General features: G+C 37.1%; 1 protein-coding gene across 1 annotated transcript; it reads right to left on the minus strand.

Moving 5' to 3' along the window:
* Positions 1 to 27261, minus strand: map3k12 (mitogen-activated protein kinase kinase kinase 12). Its single transcript, XM_017467355.3, has 14 exons — positions 26866 to 27261; positions 24452 to 24958; positions 23224 to 23407; positions 21697 to 21888; positions 17939 to 18097; positions 17565 to 17723; positions 16222 to 16330; positions 15958 to 16067; positions 15298 to 15414; positions 14634 to 14753; positions 11593 to 12271; positions 10604 to 10671; positions 7899 to 8184; positions 1 to 6620 (listed from the first exon to the last, which is right to left on the minus strand). Exons 2-14 carry the CDS (start codon positions 24864 to 24866, stop codon positions 6504 to 6506), a joined length of 2715 nt encoding a protein of 904 aa, XP_017322844.1. The 5' UTR covers positions 24867 to 24958; positions 26866 to 27261; the 3' UTR covers positions 1 to 6503.
* Between the last annotated feature and the right edge of the window lie 259 nt (positions 27262 to 27520).

Genomic DNA, 27520 nt, shown 5'->3' on the forward strand with positions numbered 1-27520 from the left:
CCAGCAGCAACCTTAGTTTTCCTCAGGAGGTCTCCCATCCAGGTACTAGTCAGGCTCAACCCTACTTAGCTTTAGTGTGTTTTAATATTTATTTTCAAGTGGGAACAGTATGAGAACCTTGAGTAATTCTCATCATCAATAAAATAACAATATATTATGGTATGTTATTAGCCCCTGTGATGACTATTATGTAGTTATAAAGTAAAGTGCCTTGGTTGTCTGCCAGTCAGTCACAGAACTATAGTTGCATACTTAATCTTCAGTTATTACATAAAAGTGGTAAGGCATGTTATTCTGTGATCTCTTAATTGAGTGGGTACCAAATGTGTATTAGGCACATATTGGCAACATAAACAGCAAACAAAACTTAGTATGGTCTAGTAAAGGTTTTTATTTTGATCACCATCATAATTTATTTAAATATATTTTGAACAATAGTTACATTTATATTCTGTCAGAGGACATAATTTGAGTTTTTAATGCACCTCCTCCAAAAGACATCCCACAATTACGCACCCAAAACAACCCAATAATTCATTTTGTGAACATGACTTGCATTCCCAGAGTAGAAGCCTAAAACATATATTGGTCTAGACAACTGAGCTAAGATCATTTAACTTGAGCTTCCACATTTCTATATAACATATATCAGTACTGCTATGTGACGTGATATACTCCGATATCAAAATAAATAAATAAATAAATAATCACTGGATTGGAAACATGAAGGATGAGTGAAAAGAGTCCACTGCCATCCTTCAAATGGAAGAAAACACAATGTCCCCTGATAGATTGAATACATTAATGCAAAGCAGTCAAAAACAAATATATATCTAAAGATGTAAATATGTCTCCCGTCATTAAAGGTCTGACTTGCCAGAATCGCCGGATTTTCTGCAGAGGTAAACTACGTACAGGCAGACGGACTTTAAATTTAGGATCAGTGCCTTTTCATGAAAACGAGTCTGATGTTGATAGCTGAGTCTACATTTAGATTTGTTTTTACAAATCTAATGATCTAACCTTTTCTTAAAGTGTAAAGGAAAGGAAATCACATAGAACCAGACTGCTTGAATTTTGCACATTCATATACTGAGTCAGTCGTTTCCACATATGACTGCATGATTGCAGTGAGTTTCAACAAGTCAATCTGATGGATCAGGTAGAGAAAAGAAAGTGCATCTCATTTGGGCATTACATCCTGCCATATAAAGAGCAAAAAGGGGGAGGTAGGTAGCCTCAGTCTACTTTTTTGTATAGTAGTGCCATATTTTCTGACTCTTCTGATTCTTCCAGCTCTCTATTAAAACCTCTTTTGCAGATTTGGGATGGTTGTATGTCAGAACATTGCATATTGTGCCATATTTACAGACAGGAACCTTAAACAACGGTTTAGGGGTTTGTTCTTGATTTTGGCTCTTTTACATCTTTATTCAATGAGATGAAACAAAAAAAAGGAAGAAAGTGTGGTCTTCAGATTGTCTCTTTAGAGAAACCAAAGCCATGGGTGAAAGCACATACAGTCACTTTCTATAGAATAGTAGACAGTGTAGATAATTTGTACAAATTGAAAAATTCTCAATTGAAAAATTCCACATACTTCTTTGCTATAGTGTCATTTATATTTTATTAATAGTCACGTTATTTATATGAAAAATCTTTAACCAACTTAATTTTATTCATTGGCAATTAAAACATCATATAGCTATGAAATAGTCAGAGACTTTGGCTTAGCTATTTGTTATCTAGAAGTCAAACAAAATGTTTATTTTTTATTTTCCAAGCACCATATGTCTACCTCATGTTTCCACAGTACAGTGCTGAGTAAAGTTAGCACTGAGTAATCAGTATGAGCTTTCACCCTTGGCCAGTGTTCAAGTTCAGTTATACAAAATTGCAGAATGATACTGGAAAGTAACATAAACGAATCCCATAATGCCAGCTATTACATAATTTTACATTATACAATTGTGGGTTTTTTTGGGGGGGGGCAGAGAAGCCTTGTCATTAAAGCTTAAGACCATAATCACAAATCTTAAGATTACATTTATCCAGTGCCCAGAAAACTGCCCCATAGTGTTTTATTAATATATCTGCATTTACATCAATAATGTCACTTATATATTTTTTGCTATATATGTACATTGGTCAACATGATTACTGAGTTAAAACAAGCTTGAGAAAAAGGATTCTCTTCAAACCTAAGTTCAGCACCCGTACCACCTGAAGTAGATATAAAGTTTTGCCTGATGTCTAGTTATTATCTATACTCAGTGATTTTCTCTTTTTTTTTAACCAAAGTTATCCAGGTCTAAATCAAGTACTTGTCAGGGCATTTAGATATCTCCACAGTATCTCAGTAATCTGTGGAAAATAAGATTTTTTTTAAAGGAAGGCCCATGTAATGTGGACATAGAAAAATAAAATACTGATTAAATAAATAAATAAACAAATAGATAAATAAGACAATGACCAACATGGCTTTTTTTGTTTGTTTTTTGTTGTTGATCATAGCTCCAATTTGGAAAAGAGAGATCCACTTTGTTTGAAAAAGTTACTACAAGGAGAAATTTCTCATTTAAAAAAAAAAAGAGGCAAAATGGATTGGGACTGATTTGACCCAGGATAACAGGCATCATAAAATCACAGTTGCTCTTTATTTAGTTTACATTTTCTTGATTTGACCTGGGAGTCGCATTTTATGGAACACACTGTGCATGGTGGTTTTTGAACAATTAGTGGTTAATCATCCAACTCCCAAAGGACTACCTTCCTACACATTTTAGCCCAAAACCTAATCCCCTGCTCTCACTCCATCTTCAGAAGACCCTGAAGAACTTTGTAGGAAGGTACATCTCCAGGAGCTGGAATTATTTCTAAAGGAAAAACTCATGACAGTCCCCATATGTTGTGCTGACTCTAAAGATATTCAAAGGATATTCTACAAAGCTACAAACATTCTGCATTTTTTGACCTACATCCTTTGCTCCTGACCTAAACCCATCTGTCACTAAACATTAATTTTAGTGTCATGAGAAGGTGATAAGTTAGTGGACATTAACATTCTATTATATAAAGTGCCTACAAGCAACACAAGGCTATTACACACATTCAAGGTAAAAAAAAATAAAAAAAAAAAAAAAATCTTTTTCTATTAAATTTATAAAAACAATGAATTCAAAATTAAATTGCTTACAAACAGACTTCATGCATTTTGTTCATTATACCTCTCAAAACTATCAAGTTAAAATCTTCATACATCCAAAAAAAAATTTTTTGTTTTACGGCATGTTTTTTTTTTTTTTTTACAGGAAGTACAGAAAATAAAAGTGTCATCTTCCGAATATCTGTAATGTACATATTGCATGTCCCTATTAAAGGAGAAAAAAAATCTTACGGTCAGGAGGCAATACGAAAATGAAAAATATCTGAATGTTAATTCAATGTTACTCCTAAGGTCCACCTTAAAGATTCTAAAATGACACTTACATGAAATGTAGATCCAGTTTGGTGAATGTCATCATGCTGTGCATTCTTGTATTAGATTTGCCATGTTTTCCAGCTATCATTAGTTAGTTGGGCAGATATCAATACCTTCTTGTTATTAATAAATCAAATCCTCATCTGCCAAATTTTCTATTTTTATTTAAAAACATTTTTTTAAAAAAGGTGTTCTAAATATTTGTATATTTTCCGTGGCATTTTCCTGGGCCCCATTCTTTATAGATTGTTCATATAAGCCATGCTTTTTATTATTATAATCATGGATCATATAAGAAATTTGAAGTCACATTTGACATAAACGTTTACGTGAGTTCACAAAGACAAGTCAAGGGCGAAATTTTTAAATTGTGAAAATCTCTGATGCTGTCTCACTCAGTATCAGTCAGAAAACTGTCAGGATAGAGAATGCCATTTTAGAAATAACAAATGCAAAAACTTTGGTGCTATGTGAATATGTAAAGATCGCAAATCACATTACCTGCTGATGCATTTAAGAGTATATGTTTAGAACAAGAAAAAATAAAAAGGTTCCCTAAATCTTGCACCCTAAAGTGTGCTTTGCTTTGTCCCTGTGGTGGAAACAGTACCAATCCTAGTTTTTGTGGGGTCCTAAGCAAAATATGACTCAAAATTAAACTTTCACACATGTCCCTTAATTCCCTTATCTATCAAATAACTATAGATGCCAATAACAAAGGCAAGTTAGAAAACGTGTCTTTGGAAAATAGTGCCATCTGTAAACCTTAAATACTGCTTTCATGCGATTGCAGAAGTGACGAAGTGCTAGCTCTGAAATTGTACCGATGACCTGTATATCTCTTCTTTATCTACATTTTAACTTTATTATACCACTATATTTATGTTAAAACATGAGCCGTGAGATTCAAACAGCTAGTCGACAAAGTAGCTAGCCATGTTAATGTGTTCTACAAATAAGACTTACATGTTTTGACGTGATAAAATGGTGGATGAAGCATCAGATTTGGCTGTGAATTTGCTTTCAATAGGGGGAAAAACTATACATTAGGAACAGCTGCTGTCACACACACACACACACACACACACACACCCCTGCACCCCATGATTATTAGATTTTAAGTAAAGTGTATCTGAATATTCAATTTCCATAGCACAAGAAACAAGTATGTTTACTTTCTTGATTATTCTGACATTCTGATTGGAAAATTCTTAATTAACTGGCAAAGGTGAAATTAACAAAGCTAAAATGTAAGATCAGTGAATATAGTGTTAAAATGTAGTGTTCATATGAATACAGTTCATTTGTGAAGTGATGCTACTATCACCTTTGAGTTTGCGCAATAATTTGTGTATTAGTAACTAGAAAGCTAAATAAACTAGTTAATTATTTCTGCTAGGAATAACTTCAGCTGAGTTATATAACTTCAACTGATCCATGGATTAAAGAGAGAAGTGCAGTAGCCAGGCACTCTGATGAAAGTTTTCATTTAAGCAAACAATGGGCCTCATTTATCAAGTTAGATGCAAACAATTTAGTTGCAAATTGTTCAAAAGTACATTTATACTAGTAAAGTTTACACAAACTCCTGAGTTTGTGTAAATTTATGTGTAAGGAGGCACACTAATCTGAACCTCAACTGATATACTTCAAATTATACAACTGGCATGAGGTTTTTTTTAAACAGACTATGCTCTGTAGTTTAAATAGCCAATTCAAATTATACAACTGGCATGAGTTTTTTTTTTAAACAGACTATGCTCTGTAGTTTAAATAGCCAATTTATTTCACTTGCACAAATATCTGTGAAACTTGTTTCTTTTATATTAATAACTTTTAATGAAAATCATATATATGAAGACATAATATATTTTATACATAAATTAAGACAAATAAGACAAGTCACTCAATTAGGACAAAAATAATGGCACCCTAGGATAAGAGGAAGACTGTCAGTGAGTCTGTGCCTGTGGAACGCAATGCACTGCATTGGCCGAGCTGCATTACTGGAAGGAGGTGCACTTTCAATATTTGGCCATCATTTTGTCATTCAGCCCTCTGTGAACTTTGCCTTTCATGGAGTTTTGTAGACATCACTAAATGTAAATTAGCTGTGCCATCAACGAGCCTGGCAATTTATGGGTGATTGGCATTTATCAACATGTGCACATGAACAGAAAAAGAAAATCAGCCCTAGGGAACCTTTTCTTTTATCTGTCAGGAATTTTCAGCTTGGCCTACGAAAACTTTTACACACAACTTTATTAATGATTGATAAATGAGTCCCAAAGTCTACTCCTGTATAAGACATCATATTTCTCTTCAATTCCCACACCAACCCCACAGAGTAACGGTTTGAATGAACGTGTACGTCGCTATTGAATTAGACAGGAATAGACATGTAGCTTGGATGTAGACTGGAGGGTGACAGTATGTGTTGTTTTAAAGCCTCCAGATAATAAGAATCAGCACCTTTCATAATCGTTATCTATGGAAAAGTGTGTAGCCCTATTTTTTGTTGAAGACATAAATGAGTTCAAGTATAATAGGTATATGTAAGTACACTACAGGTAAGACTGTAATATATTTCAAGCTTTATGAGTATGTGTTGGAGCTGATTAGTAAAAGATAGGAACACCTGTAACCTTGAACTTGCTTTGAGTAACCAAATTCAAATTATTCAGGGAATTATTTCAAATTATATTGATATGAGAGCCATGTACAAAGAATGGGGCCCTGATCTTTGGAATCTCATTGACATCATGACCAGCTTGTAAAAGTATGTTCTTAAAGTGGCTAATATAACTTTTTTTTCTCCATTAATCAATTGATTCTGCATCACCAGTTTGTTACAAGCCCAAAGATAGGCAAATTCATGGTGTTTGTGTAAAAGTGTATGTCTTTAATATCAGGTGTTTCAGTGAGACTACAAATAAGGAAGTGTGCTGGTACGTGTTGTGGTGAACATATATACAATATGTACAAATGCACAGGGCTGGGTGTTTGTGTATGCACATGTTTGTTAGTTCTGAGGACCCTGACCCCAGCCTCCTGCACTTGGGGGGCGACTTGGTTCTCCACTCCCCGACTGGTCTAGCTCGGCACTGTCACAATCCGAATCTTCACACAACGCCCGCGTCTGGGGGAGACACAGAGATGATTTTAAACCATTTGCATTGTGTATTTCTTGTCATTTCTACTGTTTGCTGTCATTTTTCATTAACAATAATGTTTAAGGCTAAGAAAACAAAAGAAGGTCTGTACTATAATGTGTAACTAGTAACTAATAGAATTATGGTTTGTTTAGGTTGTTTAATCATGGCATGTTGCAAATGTTACAAATATTATATTATACTATACCTTAATAATCATGTCAGTTTCCATATCTGTCAGTTTTTGCAGGACAGTTTATTATACTCCAGGACAGTCAGCATTCGTTATAATATTAATGTGGTCTGCTTCTGATTGTTTGAGAGTACTGTAGCTCAGACATCAGAATAAATTAACATGTGGCCTCATGTTTGTTCATACTACAAAATAATTAGTATTAAAATTTGCATATTGCATATTGCATATTGCGGTTTCCTGAGGTTTATATTTTTCATTTCTTACCATTTCAGGTATGTTTAATTTTGCATTTACAGTAAACAAAGTTTATTGACATCTTTCATATACAAATTATTATTAGTATATATATATAGTTAGCATTTCTAACTAGGTAAAGCTGCAGCTTTGGCAAGCATTATTAGAACTACAAATGGAATCGTGTGCTGTGGCCAGATGCGACCATGCTCAGATGTTTTTTACCATGAACACCATTAGCATGTTTAAAGATACTGAGGACTGCATACAAGGACAAAGCATCTGATTTCCACTGTGAAATATGGCGGTGGATAATTGACAGTTTGGTGATCTTCTGCATACATGGCTTCATGTGAAGGTCGATGGCTTCATGAATTCTGCCAAATTCCAGGATAATTTAACACAAAACTTGGTTTCGTCTATCAGCGGTTAAGACTTATTGTAAAAGGGAACTTAGCACAAGATAAAACTCTAACATTTCCAAATCAACACAGAAATGGAGTTGCTGGAAATGTTTTTGCAACGTGCACTCCAGCCTGTTTCCAGTTTTCTGCCTGAACCTTTGTACTTCTTATTGTTTGAATAACTGTCATACCTGCACTTGCTTCTGTCCTGCGCCTACATTACGTGACACACGTGCTGCATTTTAGGCATTTTAGGCATCAAAGCACATGAAACCCTTGTAATGTAACAGATTAAGTGACTTATGAGTTACTTTCTAAAAGGGTTTTCCTGAAATTTAAAACTAATGATGATCACATCATGAAGAACTCATAATTACATGTACTTCATCTTGAGATCATTCATACTCTGTGTGTGGAACTAGAATTTTTACCTCTAAAATGTTTTGTTCCAGATCAAAATTTGCTCTCTCCTGTTCAAGAGCAGCAGCCTCCCTCTCTGAGATTGCAGGGTCTGTGATGTCAGCAGGGATCTCAGAGCCCTGTGAGATGAGGTCATCACTTCGATCGTCCAGCCGCTCATCGGTATTGGTGCTGACCACATCTGGTGTGCCGCTGTGAGAGTGGTCAGTGGTATGGCCTTCCTCTCCATCAGAGACAGACAAATTCTCTGAGCTGAAGGTGGATATAGACTGGCACTTGGATATACTAGTTGGCCGTCTGAAAATTAAGGCAGACATATCAGTAACCTGCTCATTAAAAAATCTGACATCAGAATGTTAATATAATATAGTACTTTTACTCTGGTTTAAATGTGTTCCTTACACAACAGAACCCACATAATGTAAATTTGTACAGATTCCACCAGAATTATTGGCATAATTACTGGAATGATTGTATGAAATAAACATTACATATAATAATTCTCATTTTCTACTCAATAAACAAAACTTTTAGGGATGCACCGAAATGAAAATTCTTGGCCGAAGCCGAAACCGAATATAATGAAAAACTTGGACAGAGGCCGAATACCGATGTCACGAGTTCCCCTTTAAGTAGCGTGCTGTGGAGCATGTGAGCACGCGTGCATGAGCAAGCACCTGCTTTTCCCTTGTTGACAATCGTGACATTACGACACATGCAATTGTTTATGTTTCTGTTATGTCTCCTCCCCGTTCTGTCATTGGTTATGGTTTCACGTGTGTCTGAATTGCCCTCAGCCGTCAGCCATTATGAGGCTGATTAGGTTTGTATATATACCGCGCACATCCCAGCACACTAGATATAGTAGAATACGTTTAGTTTAGAGTCATAGTCATAGTCATATTCAGTTTACACTGGTTTCTCCGCTCCCAGTATCTCACCATTGTTTATGTTTCATGTTTTGTGTCTCGACCCTGTTTTCCGTGACCACAACCTTGATTCCTGCCTAGCCCTGTGTATGCCTGTTTGCCGATCGTCTGAACTTTGCATATTACTGGATTACGTTTTTGGATCACGTTTTGGATTTACCTGTCTGTGCCTCTCTTAAATAAAACTGTTCATACTGCACTTGCATCCGTCATATCTCCGTTACGTCACAATACATGACAACCGAACACGTTTTTTATTTATTTATTTAGCCATTTTTTTCACCACTGCATAAATTAAATAGTCAAAATGTGTTTTTTACTATTTTGTCTTGCTTTTCAAAGAAAAAAAAATCAATTACAAAAACTACAATTTCAAAATATTTATTTAACACTGAACATTTTTTTTTCATTCCAGCAGGCATACGCTACCAACAAGGCACAATATACCTTTAAATAAATAAATGAGTAAAATAAAAATATTTTTATGTGGTCATCTTTGAGCCCCCCTGAAATAGCCTATGTTATGCCTATAACTGACTGCTGAAAGAATGTAACACTCTGTAGCCTACAACAAAAAGTGCATTGATAAGAGTGCAAAAAATGGTTCTATTCGCTTATATACGGCTGATTATATTCGGGATATATACCACTCGCGTCCCTGTACACGTTAGATGTAGATATGTTGTTAATGTTATGTTCCTTGATAGGTTTAGTTAGTTTAAACTATAGATTACTTCATTTAGTCCCCACTGGTTTTTCCGCTCCCAGTCCACAGTACTAGTTCATGTTTCTTGTTTTGTGTTTTGACCCTGTTATCTGTGACCGTGACTTTGATTCCTGCTTTGCCCCGTTTATGCCTGTTTGCCGATCGCCCGACCCTTTGTCTGTCTTGACAACGTTTTTTGGATTACGATTTGGATCTGTCTGCCTGCCCTTAAATAAATACGTCTTTACCTGCACCTGCTTCCGTACTGTACTCCCTTATGTCTCGCGACGTGACAGAATACTCCATGAGGTGTACAGGGACGCGAGCGGTATATATCCTGAATATAATCAGCGCTAAGTGCTGGCAGCTGAAAACAATAAAGCCACACCCCTGAACAACAACCAATGACAAAACAGGGAAGAGACAGAACAGAAACACAACAAACGCACGTGTCCACAGTAAACAATGTCACGGTTATCAACATCCGAAGAGCATGCGCTCGCTGAGCAGTCATGCACGTAGCTCGTGCGTACGCGCGCCCCCTCATCTCTCTGAGCGTGTTGCCAGAAGGGGAGATCGTGACATTCGCGCATCTCACTCTGGTTGCTAGGCTATTTGGTCGTGTCATCAAACACGTCATTGTTTGGTCAAATTTATTCAGCCTTTTCACTTATTCGGCCAAACACCGAAAGTGCTTTTTTTTTGCTATTTTCAGCCGAATAATTTCGGTTGCCGAACATTCGGTGCATCCCTAAGATCTATTTATCTTTGTACTGATAACAACATGAACCTTTATGTGCTTTGCTCAATTTCTTCAGTGAATATGAAAATAATTACATTTAAAGAAAAATCTGCATTACAGCGATCACATAATCAAATTATGTTAAAGCCATTTTAGCTTCAGAGTAACAAGGTGAGAAACAGTGATCCTTTACAAGGATGTTTTACGTTTTACATTCTATATTCTTTAAAACTGCTCACCTAGCTTTCTTAGGTCCAGTTTTTTTTTTATCACAAATTTATCTCCCTTATAATATCTAGTGTTTTCACGTACAAAATCCATAAATATATTTTCACTCACCGTCTCCTTGGTAGTTCCACTTCACTATCTACTTCTCCCTCCTCTTCCTCTGAAGACACACCACGACGCTGTATGACACAACGTACACAGATTTACATACAGTGCCCTCCACTATTATTGGCACCCTTGGTAAATATGAGCAAAAAAAGGCTGTGTGTCTTTTTTGTTTACCCTTTTGATATTTTGTTAAAAAAATTCACAAAAATACAAAAAAAGAACAAAAAGATCTTTGTTAAATATATGTCTGCAACAATTATAGGCACCCTTTTAGTAATACTTTGTGCTACCTCCCTTTGGCCACTCGAACCGTCCTCTTCACAGTGCATTGGGACAATATAGACACACGTCCAATTGCAGGTTGATTCATAACATTTCCAGTTGACTGGAACTTCTTCATTATTGCCCTGATAGTGGAAATGGGTATTTTCAATGCTTGTGCTATTTTCTTATAGCCACTTCCCATTTTGTGAAGCTCAACAACCTTTTGTCGCATACCACAGCTATATTCCTTGGCCTTACCCATTATTATGAATGACTAATTGAATTTGGCTTATGCGTTACCTCATATTTATACCCCTTGTGAAACAGGAACTCGTGGTTAAACAATTTCCTGTTCCTAGTCACCCAGGTGTACTAAAAAAAATTAAAATATCAATGGGAATACTTCAAATAAATTTTTCTCATATGAATTCATAGGGGTGCCAATAACTGTTGCACACCTATATTTAACTTTTTTTTTATTTATAAACCTGTGCTGTGTTTGCAATTGTTTAATATCCATAAGAGCAGAGTATTTTTGTGATTCTTAAAAAAACAAAAGATCAAAAAGTTAAACAATAAAGACAGTTTTTCACAGACTTATTTGCTCATATTTACCAAGGGTGCCAATATTAGTGGAGGGCATTGTATACGTCATTGCATTTCAGCTGATTAGTAATATTACCAGATACTTACACATGTGTGAGAAAGAGTGAGAGGGAATGACAGACCTGCTTGCGTGTGATAGCTGCTCTGTAAAGTATAGCTGATGGAGTCAAATGACTACCACTGGCTCCCCTCGGCAATCGTACTGCCCCGGCTCCTTCCTCCCTTTCCTCCCCTAGAGTGTGTCCCCGTCCCACAGCCACACCTCTTGCGCAGCAGGGTGAATCAGGACTGCTTGAGAATGGGAGTGAAGCTGCGTCCTCACTTGCTGTGTCGCTTCGTGGAGGAGTTTCATCCAATCCCACAGTGGCTTCTGCCACACCTCGGACTCCGCTAACAAGCCCTTCACACACACTCAGACTGCCAGCCCCACCACTGGCTCCGCCCTCAGCTCCATGGGTGGAGCAAAGCAGGTCTGGGCTAGAGGAGGACAGTTTTAGTGGAGGAGCTTCCAGCTGGCTTCCTCTTGAAGCAGTACTCGCTGTCTGAACAGTTTCTGGAGTGCCACTGGGTGCTGCAGTGCCCAATGTGGGCGTTTCTCTCTCTCTGGTGGAGGTACCAGTGGAGTGCTTGGGCCCCGAGAGATCACCACTGCTGCCTCGGCCCCCCCTGCGATGTCGTGTTTTAACCCTCCGGGCACGACTTGGTGAAGTGGACGTCCGGTTGGCACAAGAAGGAACCGTCACTTGCACCACACCAGGGTCCATTTTAGGGAGAATGACCTCTGATCTTAGGAGGTCAGGTCTGTTTATGGAAACATGAAGAGACGTTTACACAATTTTTTTTACACAAATTAATTACATTATGCAAGTCCAAAAATTCTGAGGGTAGGACACAAAGTACTGATTTTATCTGATGTGTGTGGGTGTGTGTGGAAATTTTTAAATCTCACTCCTGCAGACAGTTTGACCTCTCCTGCCCACTCCATAATCCAGAGACAAAGAACAACTACATGTACTCACCTGTTATATATTTTTGGGTCTGTTTCACAAAGTATAAAACAATTCGCAATATAAACTAAACCAATCATAATTCAGAGAAGCATTTACTAAAGCTGAATGAATGGACCCAGTAAATGTGCACATTAGCAGACAATGTACAATATGTTCCAATATGTTACAATATATTAATGAATGTGGCCTTTCTTATTTCCACAAGCTTCATAACTGATCGCCCACTCCCAACTGCCTGTTAGCATGACTTAGCTTTTTTTGACAGGATTTCTGTAAAGCTGCTTTGTGACCATGTCTAATTTTAAAGTGCTATACAAATAAAGTTGAATTGAACCAAATATTACTAAGGTCAGTCACTAATTTTGCTCATAGATCAAAATGTCCCAAACAATATTTTCTTGTTCCCTAAGAAATTGAGGCAATTAAATAAAGTTTCAAGTTGGAAAAAAAAAATTCATTTTATGAAGCAGGATATGAAAATATTTATTCATAAATATTCTGGAAGAGTGTTTACAAAATTTGGCATTCGTAAAAATCCTGTCAGTCTGTAAAAAACGCTTGTATCTTATGAGAGCTCAAGAGTTTGAGTAAAGTTTCTGCATTTGTATATATGGTTTATGCTGTCAAGTTTAAAATTGCTTTTTTATTTCAGTTGTGCACATAACTACAAACATTTTGTGAAACTCGTCATTTCATAATAGGACAAATAAGACTAAAATTTAGTGACAAGATTTTTTTCAGAGGGCTGGCTTATAAATTGGTTCCATTTACCTCAACATCTTCTTTTCATGCTGTGCAACACTTATGAGCCAACACTATTTCAACCAGCAAAACAATCCTGTGCCATTCCTGTGCTGTGTCAGTGCTTAGATTTTGAGTACTGGCATGTTTCCAAACGCGATAAGTGACCGATCTGGTTTGTCTCAGCCTACAGTCAGCTGTATACCCCCTAATGTGCTGTGTGCCATTATCAGGCTTCTTCCTAAATACTGTACATCAGGTTTCCCTCTTCTCCAGGTTATCCCAGCATTTAATGGGGCTGCATTGGGTACACCTGGGTACAGTATAGATCTTTTTGCTCCATTTTCTTTTTCCTCTCACTTAATTCACACCTAATTTCAGATTTTGGCCTTTTCAGGTGCTGTTATACTGCTTTTGTTACATGTTTTGTTAGACTGATTTTATGGAGTTTTTGTGAACATCAATAAATGCAATTCAGCCATGAAATCTTTTTTTGTAATTAATGTGTGCCATTTATCAATGCATGCACAGGAATACATAGCACCATAAATTGTAGGCCCTGGTTCCCTCAACAAGAAGCCAATAGGATTTTTCCATTGGCTTTTGGATTATTGCAGAAAATAAACTCTGTGACCAACAAAGATTTATGATACAAGTTTTGTTCATCAAGATAAAACAACTTTGATAAATTTTGAAGCCGAAACAATCACCAGAAGTAAAAAGCTAAAGTTAGGTTATAAACAAACTACACTACAGTCGCATGAGTTCAACATCACCACCGCTATGCTTTATAGCAGAAAAAAATGCTACTGGAAAATACTATAAATGTATTATTATTTACAGTTAAATATAGCAATTTATTTGACTATAAATTACTAGTTGGAAAGTTTGAGTTGGAAAATTTGCAAGAGTGCGAGTATAAACACAACAAGGCTGTAGTAGAGGAGTTTTCCTGTTTGGCGTGATGACGCTTAATGTCCCTGACAACCTCTGTAGTCCTATTTATCCACTTGTTAGCAACCACCTTTTTCAAGACACGTGAAAGCTTAACAAAATCACGAGTGGGGTATTACTGATGTATTTTATATCATAGAATAAAACGTGAAAATACCTTGAGCTTGTGTTAGACACAGACCTTATTTCAGGCAATTAACCAAAAAACCAAAAACCCATTTTAAAAACCCCACTGACTTCGGGACGCTGGATCCAGAAGTGTAAAAATGCTAACCCATTTCTGGGTTTTAAGACTCATTTTTACAGCACTCTATTGTTTGTATTGTGCCACTCAAGGTGGGTCAAACTGTTCAAATTGGAAACTTCAATTGCCATCAAATATACAAAACTCAAAGACACATAAGGCACAACATGTCTCAGAAAAGCAAAGACAACCCTCTACTTACAGCAACACTCACCTCTTGCCATGCGAAGGAAGCTTTTGGGGTACATTCCTCTTCTTAATGAGTTTGTCCACTGTGTTTGAAGAATGGTGTTTGAACAGCCCAGGATATTTCTTATCCAGGCACTGCTCCCTTCTGTAAACACAATTGTGTTTTTTTTTTTTATTTATTGGGAGAAAATGCTTGAACCATATGTTTGAACCATACCAGGATATTTATTAATGTTACTTAACAGAAGTATTTTCTCAGCTACCATTAAATTATTGTTACTGTTTCTCAGAAACCATCATGCATGCAAACATTTGAGTTAGAAAAGTACTACATTTGGTACTTTTTTACATAACATTATGGTACTGTGGTATATGCTCAATTTGTATTATGAGACATCAGGCAGTACACCAAACATTATGAAATGTGTTTATTTTCATTTTGTTTGTGTGTACTCACAGAAGATAGTGCTGGAGATATAGTAATTCATTTGTTAAGTAATTTGAAAGGGAACTGAATAAAATAAGGGATTTTTCATTTTAACTATATACCATACATATCCAAAATGACCTAATTAATGTTCCATATTATGTATATTACATGAAGTCAACTCTATACTTAATATAGGATCTGTAAATAAATATTGTGTGTGTGTGTGTGTGTGTGTGTGTGTGTGTGTGTTTTCTTTTACCTAAGCAGTTCTTTTTCTTTCAGCTCTAGCTGTAGCATGACAGCACTCAGTTCCATGTAAAGGTTGTTGGCTCTTTCCAGCTTCCTCTCATAATGCTCTCTGATGTCAAGGGCATGCCTGTTTGAAACATGTTTGAAATTCTGCTTTGAAGTTTTCCACAATGTTTCAGTTGAGCATTTGTTCAAAAATAATAGCTTACAGTTCTATTTATTTCCAAAAATGGAGGATTGGAAATGAACCCCTCATACAAGGTATTTCTCAGGAATACAGTCGTGGCCCACTTAGAAACAGGAGAACCCAGAGGAAGCTCTCATGGACATGAGGAGAACCTGTGAAACTCCATACAGACAGTAACCCAAGCTCACTGTGCCACCCATCCAATTCAATAATACTGATATTCCAACTACAACCACCAAATCTATCATGTAGTTTTAGAGTTTTTACTTTGGCATTCTATATTGTTCGCATATTCAATATTTTAGTCTTTCATAAGTATGTCATAGATAGCTAGGTGTTTTCTTTTCTTTTCTGTCATATGACTGAAAAGAAAAAAAAATCACATGCCTGATTCCACAATAAACATAATATCTCGACAGCAGTGATAAAATGGAATAGGATTTTTGAAATGAAGTCTATGTTTGTTGTTGCCATGGCACTGACCTTAGCTCTTCACGGCGACGGTTAATGAGCTCCTCATCCAGTCGGTGCAGACATGTTCCCTCAGACTTTATCTTCTCAAAATGTTGTTTTACCTCCTCACGCCATTCAGCCTAACCCCACCAAGCACACAAAACCCATGTACACGGCCATGTATACAACAAGGCAGATGCAGCAATGCAGAAAAGATACTGCATCTAACATGTCTGACACAGTATTTTTGTTCTAACTGAAACAGCCATACTTATGTCTGCATAGGTGTGTTACCTGTGATTTGAAGTAGGTCTCCTGTGGGGTGGATAGCACATCAGCAGAGGCAATATCCAGGTGTAGCAGAATCTGTCTGAATGATGGCCTATTTCTGGGCTTGCAATTCCTGCACACAAATCCCCATTAGCATAGACTTAACTTTGATTTTTGATTTTATTTACACTCTTGCTACTGGATCAATGTTCAACTGTGTCAAGTGTGTAGATAGGGCTTAGAGATTTTAAGTTATGTGAACTCTGATGGCTCTGTGAGGTTATGCTCGTGATGCACTGGCAACATTTTACCAAAAACTTTTCTGCCTTTTACTTGTTTAATTGTTCTGCCTTTTAAAACAACTTTTTCTTTAGGTTGAAAAAGTAGATAAATTTTTGTTTAAAACATGGATGAACAAATTTTTAATATGTGTGTAAATTAAAAGTCTTGCTTGGGAAAAAAATTCTCAAGTAACACTCAAAAATGTATCAGATTTACAATTTGTCATAGTCTGTAAGCTAAAAGTTAACTAGACAGCAATTGGCAAGCACTAGCCAGCTGAATAGTTAATGTACAGTATAGGCCATTTATTAAATATTTCCATTTTTTTCTAGTAACTGCATTGTAAATTTTATTCAATTAAAATTCTTAAAATGACCTTAACGATGTTTTTAAATAAAAAAACATTTTAAAAGATGATAGCTATGGTTACTGAAAAGTTGTGTTGTCATAATTAAGCAAAATTAATCACATGAGCAAGACTGCTGTTGTACTGAATATCAGCACAGCACAGAAAAATTGTGATATTGCATTTATACAACAGTTCTATGAACCAGAAATTAATATCGAGTAACTGACATTTCAGACACGGTAAGGCCAAATCCAAATATTTTGGTAATTTTTGCCCTGTCAACGAAAATAGTTCCCAAAGAAGTCACAGCTGGATGGAGCATTGCATGTTGCCATGTCAATGCATAGAATGACTGATGGTCCGTAGTAAGTGTAGTATATTAATTAGTAGCACTAAATATCAGCACTCTTGGAATGCCACTTGTCCGATCTAATTAGTGGACCAGAACTAACTGTTGTATAATTTACTTTATTTGGAGTTGGTCATTATTCCAGTCTCTGAATTCCTCCCAACATTGCCTTTCAGGTCTCTGTAACAATTACACAAGGCGTGTCAGTCATTCATATAGCTATTAACAAAACTACATGCTTTTTTGTTAAGAAGGAGAAGGGGGCTCATTTATTAGTCCATTTCATTTAGAGAATCACAGGATCCAGAATCAGTCAATGGAGATTACAGGACATTAATCAGATTTCCATAACTCTTGGATGTTCTGTATTATTTTTATTAGACTCACCAGCATTGTTTTAAGAGGATCTTAAAACCATCAGGGCAGCTTTCTGGCAGAGGCAGTTGCAGGCTGTTGTTGCCCACGCCCCAGATAATAGCTGAAGAGTCCACATCTTTGTAGGGGATTTCGCCTGTGAGCATCTCCCAGAGAACCACCCCAAATGACCTGGTGAAAACAGTGAGAAGAAATAGAGATGAAAAGTAGGGCATATGGTATGGGCGGATGCATATCCTGAATGTACTAATTTACTCACTCAGTCGCTCAATGACTATTGAAATATAGAATCATTCATCCCACTCCATCATTCACTATTACACTAATTAATTCACTCACACTCACTCAGTCATATTCAGGAAAAGAAAAGTGACAAAAATGCGCACCATATGTCCACTTTCTCTGAGACGGGTTCATTTCTTATGACTTCCGGTGCCATCCAAGCCACGGTGCCGGCAAAGGACATTTTTGTGCTCTTATCTCGCAACTCCTTTGACGTGCCAAAATCTGAGATCTTCACCAGGTCATCATGGGTAATCAGCATACTAACAGTAGGGAAACCAGAGAAGATAGAATGTGAGCAAATCTTGTGTAGAATATATTTTTGATTGCTCCTGCCTTGTCAAACATAGACATTGACCAGGAACCATGTACCAGGAAAAGTGTGTGTAATTGTCTTCATGAATAATAAAGCATAACCCAATATACTTGGAGTCTATAAATCAGTGTTTCTACACATCACTACATGTTACAGTATTAATAACTATATGACAGATAGGGTACTATTTTTTACACTGTTCTGTTACACGCTGGACATTTTGCTAAATAGGAATCTGGTGTTTCAGCCACCAAGTTTCTGCACTTTTCACTTGCTTTCACTGACAGATTCACACTCTTTACAATGATGCATTTATCTACTTCTTATGCTGAAATGAAGTGTTAATATTTAGTTTCATTGTGTAACATTCAGTTGCCAGAGATAGGTCAGAAATGGATGTGCACACTCAAAATATTTGTATTGTTATATATATACACATACACACACACACACACACACACACACACACACACACACACACACACACACACAAGCACAAGCACAATCTCTCTCTCTCTCTCTCTCTCTAAAAACTATTTATTATAAGTCATTTAAATAAATGTAATCTTATTGCACTACTTTATCTCTGTGTATGATTTAGAGCGGGCAGAATTCATAATCTAACAACCTGTATATAAAATAACTTACGAAAATTAACTGTTATTTCTATCCTTCCAATCCTCTCACTGCAAAAATCAATGACAGCTTTAACTTGTCAATGCTGGCAAGTGACCATGGTATAAGTGGGATAATCAATGGCTAGGTGTGCATTACTTGATTTTAATGCACTCTGCAGAGGCAAAGAGGAGGTTCTTTGCCTCCATGTCATGCATTAAAATCACATATATCATATATACACAGAGGTGGGTAGTAACGCACTACATTTACTTTGTTGCATTTACTTGAGTAACTTTTTGAAAAAAAATTTAAGAGCAGGTTTAACTGGCCATATTTTACTCTTACTCAAGTTAATTTTTAATCACAGAAATGTTCTTTTACTTCACTACATTTGGAGGCATTCCTCCGTTACTGTTAAATGTTAGTGAATACATTTAGTTTTAATAATTGGTTTATATCACGTATAATGAGGTCATAACGATACACTGCAGTCGTCTGAATGCAGGTGCAACAACCACTCACTCTTTTAGAGGGGGGAGAGGTAAATGGCGCACTTATATGGCACTTTTATCCAAAGCGCTTTACACTGTGTCTCATTCACCCATTCACACACACACACACCAGTGGTAGCAGAGCTGCCATGAAAGGCACTAACTTGCCATCGGGAGCAACTTGGGGTTCAAGGCATGTGGAGTCACATGGGCCAGGAATCGAACCACCAACCCTACGTTTAGTGGACTACCCGCTCTACCACCTGAGCCACAGCCACCCACAGGTGACGTGTCGGAAGGACACACACACACACTACACACACTCACACACACACACACACACACACACACGCACACACACACACACATACACACACACACACACACACACACACACACACACATACTAACACACACAAACTCTCACTCTCTCTCTCTACACACACTTTGTCTTCTGTTCTGTTCCATAGGTGTGTGTGTGTGTGTGTGTGTGTGTGTGTGTGTGTGTGTGTGTGTGTGTGTGTGTGTGTGTGTGTATGTGTATGTGAAAGAGAGATATTGTGTTGAAAATGACAGGTTGTGTGTTGTACCATCACAGGACTGGGATATGCTGCTTTATCTTGAAACCAGATTTTATATCATATAAACAGAAAAGACTTTCAAGAAGAGGTGTGACTTACAGTTCTCCATGTAGTCAGAGATTCAGGATTTTGCCTTCTTTTTAATCAGATCTGAAGTAATTAGTAACTTGCTTTTTGAGTAGTCTTCTCATTGGATACTTAATTACTCTTACTCAAGTAATTATTAACATTATATATACAGTGGGGGAAATAAGTATTGAACGCGTCAACATTTTCTTTTTTTGTAAATATATTTCCAATGAGACTATTCACATGAAATTTTCACCAGACATTAGTATTAACTCAAGAAATCCACACATATAAATAAATCCAAACATTAAAGTTCATAAATAAAGTTATGTGTAATAAAGAGAAATGACACAGGAAAAAAGTATTGAACACGCTTACTGAAATTTATTTAATACTTAGTAGAGAAGTCTTTGTTTGTAATGACAGCTTCAAGACGCTTCCTGTATGAAGAAATTAATCAGCCTCAGTATTCAGGTGTGATTTTGGCCCATTCTTCGAAACATATTGTCTTTAAATCTTTTTCAATTGGATTCAAGTCAGGTGATTGACTGGGCCATTCTAACGCCTTGATTATTTTTTATCTTAAACCAATTGAGAGTTTCCTTTGCTGTATGTTTTGGATCGTTGTCCTGCTGGAAGGTCCACCCACATCTCATCTTCATCATTCTGGTGGATGGCAGAAGATTCTTCTCAAGAATCTCCTAGTAAAGGGTCCATTCATCGTTCCTTCAATTATATGAAGTCTGTTGGTATAGTGCTTTTAGGGTGATGTGCAGTGCCATTTCTTCTCCAAACATGGTGTGTAGCATGACAGCCAAAAAGTTCAATTTTGCTCTCGTCTGACCAAACTACACTCTCCCAGTATTTAATAGGCTTGTCCAAATGAGTTGTAGCAAAGTTTAAACGAGCTTTGACATGCCTTTTCCTTAGTAATGGAGTCTTGCAAGGTGAGCGTGAGCAGTAGAGTGCATTGCCTATTGTTTTCTCTGTGACGATGGCACCTGCTGCCTCCAAGTGTTTCTGGAGTGCTTTTCCATCAATATGTTTTGCAACAATAAGGTTGCAAAGGTCTTGGGAGAGTTCTTTGCTTTTACCATCATGACATGTTTCTTGTGTGACACCTTGCAAACGAAAAGCCTGTTTATAGACCATCAATTTACTAACCCAGCTGATATAATTTTTTTGCACAGATAGGAGGTATAATTAATACATAAGTATTTCAACTTGTTCCTTGCCTTACCTTGCCTTATAGAACTGCTTTTGCTTAGCGTGTTCAATACTTTTTTCCTGTCATTCCACTTTACTACACATAACTTTATTTATGGACTTTAATGTTGTTAATTCTTTATATTTCCAGAGTTCTTGATTTAATACTGATGTCTGGTGAAAATTTTATGTGAACAACCTCATTGGAAATATATTTACTGAAATTTTTTTGGACGCATCCAATACTTGTTTCCCCCCACTGTATATACACAATACAATACAATACAAATACAGGCAGGCTTAAACACTGAAATAACTAAGAATTTCACTTTTGAAAAACAAAAATACAAACAAACAAACAAAAAACAGGACCACAAAGCTCAAGATTGCAACAAATATAATATTTTTTTCTTTGCATTTTTCACGATACACTGTACTTCTAAATGTTCTTCATCCTACCAAGCATGCACAGCATAAGGAGCACTTACAGCAGCCAACAACTGTCTGGATTTTATATGCATACTATGAAAATGCCGAGAGGTTTGGCATAAATAACTTAAGCAACAATATACAGAACTTACTTAGGTGATTTGAGGTCTCTGTGAATGATCTTGTGCAGGTGAAGGTAGTTCATGCCGCCTGCGATACCCATGGCCCAGTCAACGAGCAGTGATGGTGTGATCTTTCTCCCTGCTCTCAAAACCTCATACAGCTGCCCCTGTGCACAGTACTCCATGATTATGCAGTAACATGGAGCTTGTGTGCACACACCCCTAAAACACAGGCACAAACACATACATACTCATAAAAAACATGCAAGGCATTGACCAGATTTCACAGTATTTCACAACCATTTATTCACTGACAGTGAAAGCAGTTGCTCAAAAACTTGTGTAGTGGCTGCTGTTTAATGTCCACTAAGACTGTATGACTGTGCAATAACCTATTAGTATGTTTTCTATATACTAGATACACTATACAATACGGTTCCAAAGTCTTAGACAAACAGTATATTCTTTGATCAATGCTTTATTCTTTGATAAAAACCAAATTTTAGACACAAGATATTCTTTTCCAATACAATTTTTAATCTTATAGGAATATTTGGTTTACTGTTAAAGAGGATATTCAGTAAGACCAAAAATTATACATCTGGAATTACATGCAGAATTACAACAGAAGCAAGTGTGACAGTCAGTGTCTACAAAAGGTTTCAGATTTAACCTACAGTACCAGTCCATTTCCTTATAAAATTTTTAAATGGCAAAAAAATAAATAAATAAATAAAAAATGTGTACCTGACAAAACTGTTGTATTTTTAAAAGTCAAATATTGATTTGATTAGATTTTTAACGATTTACTGTCATTCATTTGATAGAGAATTTTTTAAAAGCACCTGTACTTCGCAGATGTTCTACGACTTCTGTACTGTACTAAAAGAATATATAATTTTTAGTGTTTTGTGTATAATTCTATAATTTGTGTATCAATTTATTTAATTATGTCCCAAATGCACAAAAAAGCCTGTCATACTCCAGGACTAAGTTGGAGAAACAAAAACCGCAAAATTATAATGCTCTAAGATTCAAGCAAATCATCATTGAGCTAAAACTAACACAATAATTTCTGTATTCTGAAGAGTACAACCCAAAATGTTGCCAAAGGAAAGGAGGAACATCACTGAAATATAGGCACCTATAAATGTAAAATACCATATATTTTCTTTGAATGCACAGTAAATGTTATATAAGCATCCATTCTGATTTTTTATTATTTTTATATGATTATGTTTTACAGCTTCTATTAATAAAAATCATTGAACAAGATTGCATATAGCATCCTAATGTTCCATATAGAATCCTACAAAGAGAGAGGTTCATGTCAGTCAAGGTTGCCATACCTTGTGTCTTGATACAGAGTGTATGTACTGTATACATACATATATATATATATATATATATATATATATATATATATATATATATATATATATATATATATATATATATATATATATATATATAAAATGTACAGAAACAAACAATACACGCGACAATGGCTAAGAAACTCTATGGCATTTTCAACCACAATTGGATGTATTTACTTACTTGAATGTGATGATGTTGGGGTGCTTGAGCTTACGAAGGTGTTTGATCTCGGTTTCTTTGATGTCTCTCACTTTCTTCACAGCCACCTCTTCGCCATGGAACTTGCCCAGGAACACTGCTCCTTGAGCCCCACTGCCCACCCACTGTAGTTCTGAGATCTCCTCAAAAGGCACCTCCCAGGACTCTGAGGAAGTGATTTCAGAAGTTGATTTGTGATTTCAGATTTGTGATTTGATTTGAGATTTCAGAAGTTGAGTATGTGACTCTGAAGAAGCTTTCTCATTTGCTTTAACTTGATGTTCCTTCCTAGGTACAGTACTGTGCAAAAGTCTTAGGTACATACAAAGAAATGCTGTAGAGCAAAGATGCCTTAAAAAATAAAGAAATTAAATATTTCTACATTAAAAAAAAAAATACTATAAAGTACAGTTATAAACAGTAACATATGAAACAAAGTCACTATTTAGTTTGATGACCCTTTGCTTTAAAAAAAAAAAAGAAAAGAAAGAAAAAAAAGACTAGTCTCAGGAACACTTTCTACAGTTTTATAAGGAAATGAGCTGTAAGTTTTATTGAGCATCTTGCAGAACCAGTCATGGTTCTTCTGGAGGGGTTGACTGTTGCACTTGCTTCTTATTTTTTCAGCAAGACCCAGCAGCCTTCATTATGTTTTTTGTCTGAAAAGTGGTCTCTTACATCATATGCTGCTTTCTTTTCTGACATACAAACATTTTTCGTTAACATTTAATTTTGTGCTGGAAAACTAATATTTGGTAATCTAAAATGCTTATTGAACTGACCTGATAATGCAGAAGTCATAAAATAAAAATCTATAACAACGTTTGTAGTAAAAAAAAAATTGCTTGCCTAAGACTCTTGCTCAGTACTGTATATAGTAATAAATGTCTTAGTCTGCATTAACTTGTTGATGGCTCTTTGAGAAACTGTATAAATGTGTAACTTGATTAACTCTAACTCTAAAAGTGTCAAGATTTTTCCATGAGAAAAAACCTACTCAAAAGATTTAGATCCTTGAAGTCTCAGTTCCTTATTTAGTTATTTAGGTTAAGACACATAATTCAGTAGCTTAAACAAAACTAATAGGAAGAGTATGTAGTTTCAAGAGAGTAATGTAAGTCTTGACCAGCCAAAAGGTCCTGGGAGTTTAACAGTTAAATTGTCTAGAAATGAGCAATTACATACATTTATGAATGTTCTTGTTACTCACCTTCCTGGGTCTGCTTGTTTTCAGTAGAGTATGCTTTGCCAATCATGGTCCACACCGGCTTCAGGCAACCAAACAGTCCCTCCAGAAAGCCTCCTCCACCTGCCTGCAGCCTAAAGCTCTCCGACTGGTTGCGCATTGCTCCCCCTTCAGCTCCACCTTCGTGCAGCTTCAGCACACTGTTGGAGAACTGTGCAGGGTCATCACTAGGAGTTGGGGTGTTGCCCCGTGTGTGGGTCCCATCCCCGACAGGATCAATAGACAATACGTTGCGCAGAACACACTGTGTGGGGGTCAGTTCGGTATCCGGGGTACATGCAGCCACATCAGAGTCTGGCCGGCGAAATGGAGCATCAGAAATTGGGGTACTGAATCCCGAAAGGGAGGGGGAGGGACACTGCTCATGGACACAAGCCATGGGCGGCTACACTCATCTAAGAAACCCCAAGATCTGGAGCCCTTAATGTTCAAATGAAAGGGCTGAAACACTGATGTTTAATGTCAAAATACCTGGAGAAAGAAATGAGAGGATGAGATCGGTGACTGAAGGGACAAGAAAATACTGTTCCTGTCTTTTGTGTGAAGTTAGTTTGCAAGTTTTTCAGTACTGTCCTGTGTATTCTGTTGTGCTCTACTTGTCATTGTATTAAAACATTTTGTACATTGCTCATGTCTCATACTGTCCTCTGTACAGTGTCCCTGTATTCTCTTGCATATTAAGACTTGGAGGCAGAATATTTTGTCCAACATTTTCTATATGCACTATATGACCAAATGTATGTGAACACCTCATCATCACGATCGTATGTGGACCTTCTATAAACTGTTGCTACAAAGTTGGAAGAACACGATTGTATGGGACGTTTTTGTATACTGTAGCATTACAATTTCCTTCACTGGAACTAAGAGGTCCAAACATGTTCCAGCATTGCCATTGCACAAAGTGAGCTCCATGAAATCATGGCTTGCCAAGTTTGGCGTGGAAGAATTTGACTGGTCTCACTAATGCTCTGATGGATGAGTGAGCACAAATCCCCACAGCCATGCTCCAAAATCTAGTGGAAAGCCTTCCCAGAAGAGTGAAGGTTATTATAACAGCAAAGAGGCACTAAACCTGGAATGGGATGTTCAAAAAGCACATATGAGTGTAATGGCTGGGTCTACAAAACTTTGGCCATATAGTGTACATGATTTCATATGGTTTCATGATTGTCTCATGATAGCATTCCCCATTGCTATTGCACCTGATTCAGGATTTGCAGAACAAGTTAAGACTTGATAATAACAAGGCATCTTAACTTGGAACTTAATGTTTAAAGCTACTTACACTACGTTGTATAAAAAGGGTGTGTTGAAATACAAAACTGTGCAGGAAGGCTACAAGGAGTTGCTAAATTAATAATAATAATAATAATAATAATAATAATAATAATAATAATAGTTTGTATGACTTTTGTAACTATAACCAAATGATAGCTGGGACTATATTATCAGTGAAATCTTTTGTTATGACAGAATATAATATATAGCGTACAGTATAATAGTATTTACAATAAAAGTGTTTGTAATAATAATGTGATAATATTAGGTGTAGCTGTGACACCAGGCTCAACAATTAGTATGATCAATAGCTTATTTTTCTTACAGTGTTGATAGTATTTGAATGAAAACAGCTCATTTATTGCTCCATGAAGAAGAATCATGCTCTACATGGCTCTACATCATTCAGGCTTCTGAACGCTACGATGTTTCCGTGAGATGCTCCAAACACACACGCGCCTACGTAAAAACCGTGCGTGCGTCATTTCAGTTTCCGCACAATATGATTAAATAACCAGTATCAAGCAAGGACTGTACGCCAGGCAGCACTCTTCCTTAAATGCAGGCATAAACAGTACCCTACACACCTACATATCACATGATGTAGCCTGTGTGTGTGTGTGTGTGTGTGTGTGTGTGTTTTGATACTAAATGTTACCCGCAGCGCTAACACCGACGCTGAGATTTGGCACCGTCGCTGTCCGCTTGATATCCAAAACAAAGCCGAAATAAATGAGCTCGCTGTGTATAATCGCGCAGTTGCGTAAAACGGTGTGTGTGTGGGGGGGGGGGGGGGGGGGGCACCTTCACCAACCACAAGCCTTAATGGCCAATGTGAGATCATTCAGCCATGCGCCCCAGAGCCAGCGCAAAGTGCCGCAATGTCTGTTGAGAACATGCACGCATGCGCGCGCGCACACACACACACACACACACACACACATTTTATCGTACATTTTCAAAACGTATCCCATCGATTTCGCTCACATTTCACACTCATGTCGTGCTGCGATGCATTACGCCGTAATCCGGGGTGAAGCGCGCACGAGACGCGGCGCTGTACGGCGAGTTTCGGTTATTCGCGAATAAAACATTACCGTATCGCACGAGCTTGGTGTTGTCGCGTTGTCAAGTGAGGGGTGGGATCAGATTTTTTTTCTCCTCGGATTCCGGCTGCAGCGTCGTTTCTCTCTGCGCGTCCTCTCCACTCGCCTTCTCTCCTTGTTTTCTAAGGAGCCCGCGTGAGTCCAGCCGATTCAGAACGAGTCCCATCGGGCAAACGGGCCTCGTCGATCAAGCTGAGGAGAAAGGGGGAATGAGCTGTCCGGTGCTGAAGCTGACGTCACGCCTCCGAGTCACGCGTCACTCCCGCGAGGGGGCGCAATGACGCTCGAGCCAAAATGGTGCCTCAATCCGAACAGCGCTGAAATTTTACTAGTCTTCAGGGTTGCCAGGTTTTCCTTACAAATAAAAACAGTCCGATTACTATTCACAACCAGCCCAAACACCAGCCCAGTTAAGTCCAAACAGATTTTGAAACCCAAGCTTTAAAAACTAGCTGTTATTGCAAAATATATTACAATATGTATTAATAACATTATAGGCTACAATATTTGTATCGGAGCTGAATTAAAAGCTTGAAACTCACCCAAGTAGTTCTTTCACCAAGATCCTAAAATGTTCTCATATTCATTCATTTTCATTCATATTAGTCCGGGTTACAGTGTATTTGGAAACTATCCTGGGAACACT

Source organism: Ictalurus punctatus, chromosome 5, assembly GCF_001660625.3.
Source record: "Ictalurus punctatus breed USDA103 chromosome 5, Coco_2.0, whole genome shotgun sequence".
NCBI lineage: Eukaryota > Metazoa > Chordata > Actinopteri > Siluriformes > Ictaluridae > Ictalurus > Ictalurus punctatus.

What these genes read in the sequence shown, in the direction of transcription:
- map3k12 (XM_017467355.3), bottom strand. Translation starts at nt 24,866, where the DNA reads ATGGCTTGTGTCCATGAGCAGTGTCCCTCCCCCTCCCTTTCGGGATTC. An exon ending in TCAGAGAAAGTGGACATATG is followed by an intron (nt 17,724 to 17,938) that starts GTGCGCATTTTT and finishes TGTTTTCACCAG; the next exon opens with GTCATTTGGGGTGGTTCTCT. An exon ending in GTGGAACTACCAAGGAGACG is followed by an intron (nt 8,185 to 10,603) that starts GTGAGTGAAAAT and finishes CTTAATTTTCAG; the next exon opens with ACGGCCAACTAGTATATCCA.